General features: G+C 37.5%; 1 protein-coding gene and 1 long non-coding RNA gene across 2 annotated transcripts; one reads left to right on the top strand and one right to left on the bottom strand.

Annotated features, from left to right (window-relative positions):
* Window positions 15–2,179, bottom strand: LOC104766749 (clathrin light chain 1). Its single transcript, XM_010490691.1, has 3 exons — window positions 1,715–2,179; window positions 846–999; window positions 15–759 (listed from the first exon to the last, which is right to left on the bottom strand). The coding sequence occupies exons 1-3, from the start codon at window positions 2,065–2,067 to the stop codon at window positions 262–264; spliced, it is 1,005 nt and encodes a 334-aa protein (XP_010488993.1). The 5' UTR covers window positions 2,068–2,179; the 3' UTR covers window positions 15–261.
* LOC109131027 lies at window positions 2,264–3,550 on the top strand. Its single transcript, XR_002036761.1, has 2 exons — window positions 2,264–2,515; window positions 2,594–3,550. It is a non-coding gene; the product is annotated as an uncharacterized LOC109131027 (long non-coding RNA).

Raw genomic sequence — 5,731 nt, 5'->3', positions numbered from 1 at the left:
ACGTGGAACCAAAATAATTTTAAAGTGAACATCATCCAAGACAAAAAACCAAATTTTGCAGAACAAATATAATGGTAAATAAAAAATAATAACCAACACAAAAGGACTAAAATTCTCTCTCCAGAAAGAGGAAATTGTGCCCACAGATAGCCCCCACTAGAGCGTCTATGTGCGCATGACTTACCCCTTCTTATTTCGCCCGCAGCTATTGTGACTTCAATATCAAATACTCCCCACAACAGTAATACTAAAGACCCTTTTTCACTCTGCCTTGGCTCCCTCAGCCTCAGCCTCAGCCACATGTTTTTCTCCCTCTCCTGAGGCAGCAACCTCAGGTTTAGCTATTTCAACACTTGCGTCTTTGGCAGGTGAAGCAGGTTTTTCCTCTGTGGCCTTTGGATCCGCAGGTTTCCCATCTTTTAGGTTCTTGGCGTCTTTTCCTCCTTTTGCATCCTTCCCATCTTTGGCATCTTTTGCATCTTTGCCATCTTTGGCATCTTTGGCTGGAGGAGGAGGTGGCATCATGTGGGGTGGGGGATTAGTCTTGAGCTTCAAGAATATCTGCCTCATTCTCCCTAGATCAGTTGGCTTCCCAGGTTTAGGACCTTGGATAACATTCACTGATGGTTTCTTGTCCGGATCCTTTTTCCCTCTCTTCTTCTCGATGTTGGGAACCTCACGCGGGATTAGCTCTGCAATAGCTTTCCAGTAATGCTTGTCAACATCTTCGTGGAACTTCTCTTGGTTAGCCCAGTATAGCTGCAAGAGAGACAAAAATCAATACACCTAAAGAGTCTAAAATGGCTGCAACTGGGAACTGGGAATATTCTCTTATCACTGCTTACTTTTTCCTTTTCGCGGTTATCAGTCTTGTTGGTCTCAATAGTCTTGTCTCTTTTCTCGTAGAAGGCTTTCTTGAAATCTTCTGCTTCAGTTATGATCTGGTTCCGCATCTCCTTCTCTTTCCTTTCCTTCTCCTCAAGGTGAATGGCGTTTAGACTGCAACAAATGCGTGCCAAAATATCAGTTTCATATACTATGTTGAACAAGAAGAAAAGCATGGTGGTTCCACATTCCAGTCCAATCTGATACAGAATTGACACACCACTGAAGAAGATGAAAGCATATACTATTCGGGTTGTTTCTTATTCGAAATCAGATGACAGAGATTCTTTTCACACAGGTGAAACAAAAAGCATGGTGGTTCCATTCTATCTGATATCAAAATTGACACATTACAGAAGAAGAAGAAGAAGAAGAAGATGATAGACACAACGCATACTATTCGGATTCTATCCTAAATTGATTCCAGTTCAGGTCATAGAGAGATTCTTTCGTATATGATGAACAAAGAAAAAACCAAGGTAGTTCAAGTCTAATCTGATACAGAAGTGAGACATCACAGATGAAGATCGTAGGTTCTTTTCTTTGTCCAAATCAGATCACAGAGAGGGATTGCAATTAAACTCCGATCGAACAAACCAACCGTGATCTACTTCAAATATTCACTTAGCTACTTCAAATGATCAGTAGCTAGTCTCTCCCAAATGAGAGGAAACAATGACAATACTGTTTCGTAATAGATTCTTGAAAATTTTTGGATATCGAAACCAATAATAAATTATCTACCTAAGAAGACACTAAGGATCTATATCTAGGCGTAATCTAGACGTGTAATTTGCAAATAAGAGGGAGAATGAATCAGAAGACTAACCGGCGCCACTCACGGCGTTGAAAACCCTCCTCCCTCATCTCATTCGGATCTGGAAGAACCGGACCATCGGAAGAGAAGATCGCGTCGCCGCCGTTACCGTTAGCTTCAGACTCGAACGGAGAGGAAAACTCGTGGCTAGGTGAGGAAGCACCAAATCCGTAGCCGTTAGGGGAAGCAGGATTGTCAGATCCATCACCACCATTAAAAGAAGAGGAGAATCCACCGGAGGGATGTTGATGTTGGGTCGGGGGGGGAGGTGGCTGAGCTTCCGAGAAACTATCGTAGCCAAAGTCATCGTGCTCGGACGGAGAATGGGTTTGAGGTGGGAAATCTCCGTCGTCAAAAGTCGCCATGGTTAAAAGGAGCTTTTCAGATCCTCTCTCGTCTTGGGGGACTCTTTTGATCGATCTCGCAGAGTAGACAAGAGCCTTACGGAGACTAAACGATGCCGCTTTTGACGTTAGGCGTAGATCTGACTCGCATTATAATTATTATTTTCTTCAAAGAAAGAAAAAAGGACACGTTGACCAAAACGTGTAACCAACTCACCGAACCGATCGTCTCAAACAATGTCGTTTTGATCTAACCGATCTAAACGATGTCTCATACCCATCTTCTAGAAAAGATCAAAAAAAAAAAATTTCGATTCTGAGCTTTTAACGAAAGAGGGAGGCGAGACGACAATGGCGGATCGGTTCTTCGAAAACAAACGTGATTCGCTTAGTAATCTGTGGGGAATATTGCTTTTGTTCATCAACATACAAATACGTTGGCAAAGAAACTCTGTCTTCAGATTCAATTGTAAGTGTAAGTGCATTTCTTTAAAATGATAAAGCTGTTGATGACTCCCTCCTCCTTTAATTTCTAAATGGCTTATAGAAGGAAGATCAATGGCTAAAGGATGCAAGCTCATTCACTTATGTTTGAATGGTATGGCAAAAGGTAGTGCAGCACGTGGGCGCTTGCTGGTATTATGCACGTTTTTATAAATGTTCAGCTGAAGCCAGACGAGGCAGAGGATGCCAAGGGAACACTTCAAGTATATAATCAAGAATCGGTTTCCAAGTGGAAATTACCTTCCTAGTGAACAAGATAACAGGAAACATGTTCTCGTGCATTAGTGAACAAAACAAGAGTTCCTTCCTTGGCCGAGGAATGTGAGCGTGAAGCTTAGAAAAAAGAGACACAGAGTCATTCCAATTCTGCTCACATAAAGCAGTGGTTTCCGGCCAACAGCCACAGTTGCAGCGAGCAGTTTTGTCTCGCCTTGTATCCCTGCTTCTCTCAGGATCTCTGGCGTATAGTAGACGGTGGCGTCGATACCTGTGATCTGCTGGAAACATTGGATCAAAAACCCAACGATCAGCATTTTCCGTACTATAGGAGATGGGCTTAGAAGAAGCTCACGCCACACCGGTCTCTCTTCCTCGCTGCCTTCTGTATGTGCAGCCGCCAGTTGTATCTCTGCGCGACGCTCTTCTGCTTCGTCATCTCGCTAGTTTGTTTTCATGAGCCCCTCTCGTGCACTGTCCACTCGGCCTTTCATGACCAGCCACCTCGGCGACTCAGGGATCACACACAGCGCAAATCCTACGAAAACGGAAGGAAGAATACCAACTGCAAGCATGATCCTCCAGCTGGGATCATCAATTCACCATTAAGACCTTGGTGCAGGCTGAGCAATGAACGTGGGGACATCCTCTCTCGGCATTATGAACCTCTATCTGTCACTTTTTAGATTAACAAATGTTCAAATGTGTTCGTTGATACTTTCATTTGAAACCATGTGATATCTTTTGTTTCTCATTGCATCATCAATGATACTTTTTCCATGGATGTTTTCACTGCTACTACTGAGATATGATGACTTTTGAGAAATACATTATTTGATACACTAAGCCTGTTTGGTAGCCTTCTCTTGGCCACACAGTGGCTTCCATTATCCCTTTTGCATCAGTGTATCATACGGTTATGATTGGTGTCATTCAGAGTCTAGGGAAATTGAGTAATTTTGTTACATTCAATCTGATAAGTATATGCACCAAAATTTTAATACGGATGGTTATCATCTGACAACATAGAGTGAAGAACATGACACAATATTCTCTCTTTTTGGCAGATAGAGAGACATAAAAGAGATGGCAAACATAAAACTAACGACACGGCTAGTTAAACAGAGGGTTACTAGAACACCAAAGATTTTGGATTACACGGTTATGAAATTCATTGGTTGTTGTTACTAATATCAGCCCAAACAGAAAACAAAAACAAATGCATTTGATACTAAGGCCTTGAATGGTTGTTGATTTTTAAATGAGTTTTAGATTTTGGTAACTTTTGATGTTTAGTGTAGATTTTAGTTTTTGCAAAATAGTAATTTGATTAGATTTTGGTTCTTTATATATAATTATTAATTTTTATAAGAAAAATGGAAATAAAAAAGTCACGTTGAAAAACCCGTAAAATGTGGTTTTTGGATTTTATGAAGGAATCGTCAAAATCCTCCAAAATCTGTTTTTCCTTTTTTTTTAGGAAATATATTTTTGTTATAATTCTGAATGGCTTAAAAATTGAATTTTGCAGAATTAAAAACTAAAAACAATTCAAAAAATGTGTTGTCATTCAACACCTTTGATTTTTGGTGTGGATTTTAGGTTTAGCAAAATCTTGAATGGTAACATTATTAGTTTTTTATTTTATGTATAGTTTTTAACTTTGAAAAATCTAGAAAACGTATTTTCTGGATTTTATGAAGAAATTACCAAAATTCTTCAAAATATGGTTTTCCTAATTTTCAGGAAATCTATTTTATATATATATATATATATATAATTGTGAATGAATCAGATGCCATTGAAGGCCTAATTAGCCAATACAACCACAAAAAAATACTAGATAAGCCATAAGGTTCCAACATACAAAACCAAAATAAAAAAACAATGATCTCCAATTCTCTTAAATTTTCTTCCTCTTCTTTGAAGGCAAAACTCTCTAATGTTTTTTCACTAATTCCTCATCAATAGTGAGATCAATAGTGAGGGCCATATTTGCAATGACACCAGGGATGAATGATTTCTCTAACCAATCCGTCTTCAAAGAGTCAGATTCCCAAATCATCTTAGCAAGTTTGGAACATGTCGGATCATTGACTCGGGTAAATGATTTATTCTCCTCTTTCCTACATACTTGTTCTTTAACCATTTGATTTTATCAGTCAACTGTTTCACACTCTTTATCTCAAAAGATATAGAGTTTTGAACAATTTTGTATAAAGTATGCATGTCATCGGAAACACTATTATTTGTGTTGGTCCTATGATTAATTATTTTTTGGAGTAAGACGACCTTGTCTTGGCAAGTTTCCAAAAATCCAAAACATAAATATATTATGATTAAAGGCTATTTAGAAAAAAACAAGAGAATTTTTGAGAAATACCCCTTTTGGTGTACCTTTTTTCAAAAATACCCTTTTCATCTATCCATTTTCAAAAATACACCTATGAAAAATTATAAAGTTTTATATGGTTCACAAGGTACTTTTAGATAATAACTACTACCTTTAGACTCGATCCAAATATATATGAAGTTATAAAACATTTAAAAAGGTTTTTACAAGGTTTTAAAAAGGTTTACAAGGTTTTTAAAAGATTTTTAAACAGTTTTTAAAAGGTATTTATACTGTATTTATAAAAGATTTAAAAAAAATTACACACATATAAATGTAATTTGTGTATATATTTATAGGGTTACACACAAATTTTTAATGGTTTTTTGGTAAAGTTTGAAATAGAGACTATTTTTGAAAAATGGTATTACAAAAGAGATATTTTTGAAATTCTCCCAAAAAATAATTCACTTTTAAATTTTTGGAATACCAGTTCCTTAAGTTAGGTAGTTTACCAAACATGCTATATTCTGTACATTTTGTGATCACTTTTTTTTTGGCAGTTGGTTCAAACTAAAACTCACATCACAACTTTTAGTTCATATTAACTTTTCTTATATAAAACTAGGTGGC

This window comes from Camelina sativa, chromosome 19 (genome assembly GCF_000633955.1).
Source record: "Camelina sativa cultivar DH55 chromosome 19, Cs, whole genome shotgun sequence".
In the NCBI taxonomy this organism is placed as follows: domain Eukaryota; kingdom Viridiplantae; phylum Streptophyta; class Magnoliopsida; order Brassicales; family Brassicaceae; genus Camelina; species Camelina sativa.
Note: the sequence above shows the minus strand (reverse complement) of the source record. Positions and strands in the feature narration are given on the sequence as shown.

Coding starts and splice junctions, on each gene's coding strand:
- LOC104766749 (XM_010490691.1), bottom strand. CDS start 2,067: ATGGCGACTTTTGACGACGGAGATTTCCCACCTCAAACCCATTCTCCG. Junction 1,000..1,714: donor CAACGCCGTGAGTGGCGCCG/GTTAGTCTTCTG, acceptor CATTTGTTGCAG/TCTAAACGCCATTCACCTTG. Junction 760..845: donor ATAACCGCGAAAAGGAAAAA/GTAAGCAGTGAT, acceptor TCTCTCTTGCAG/CTATACTGGGCTAACCAAGA.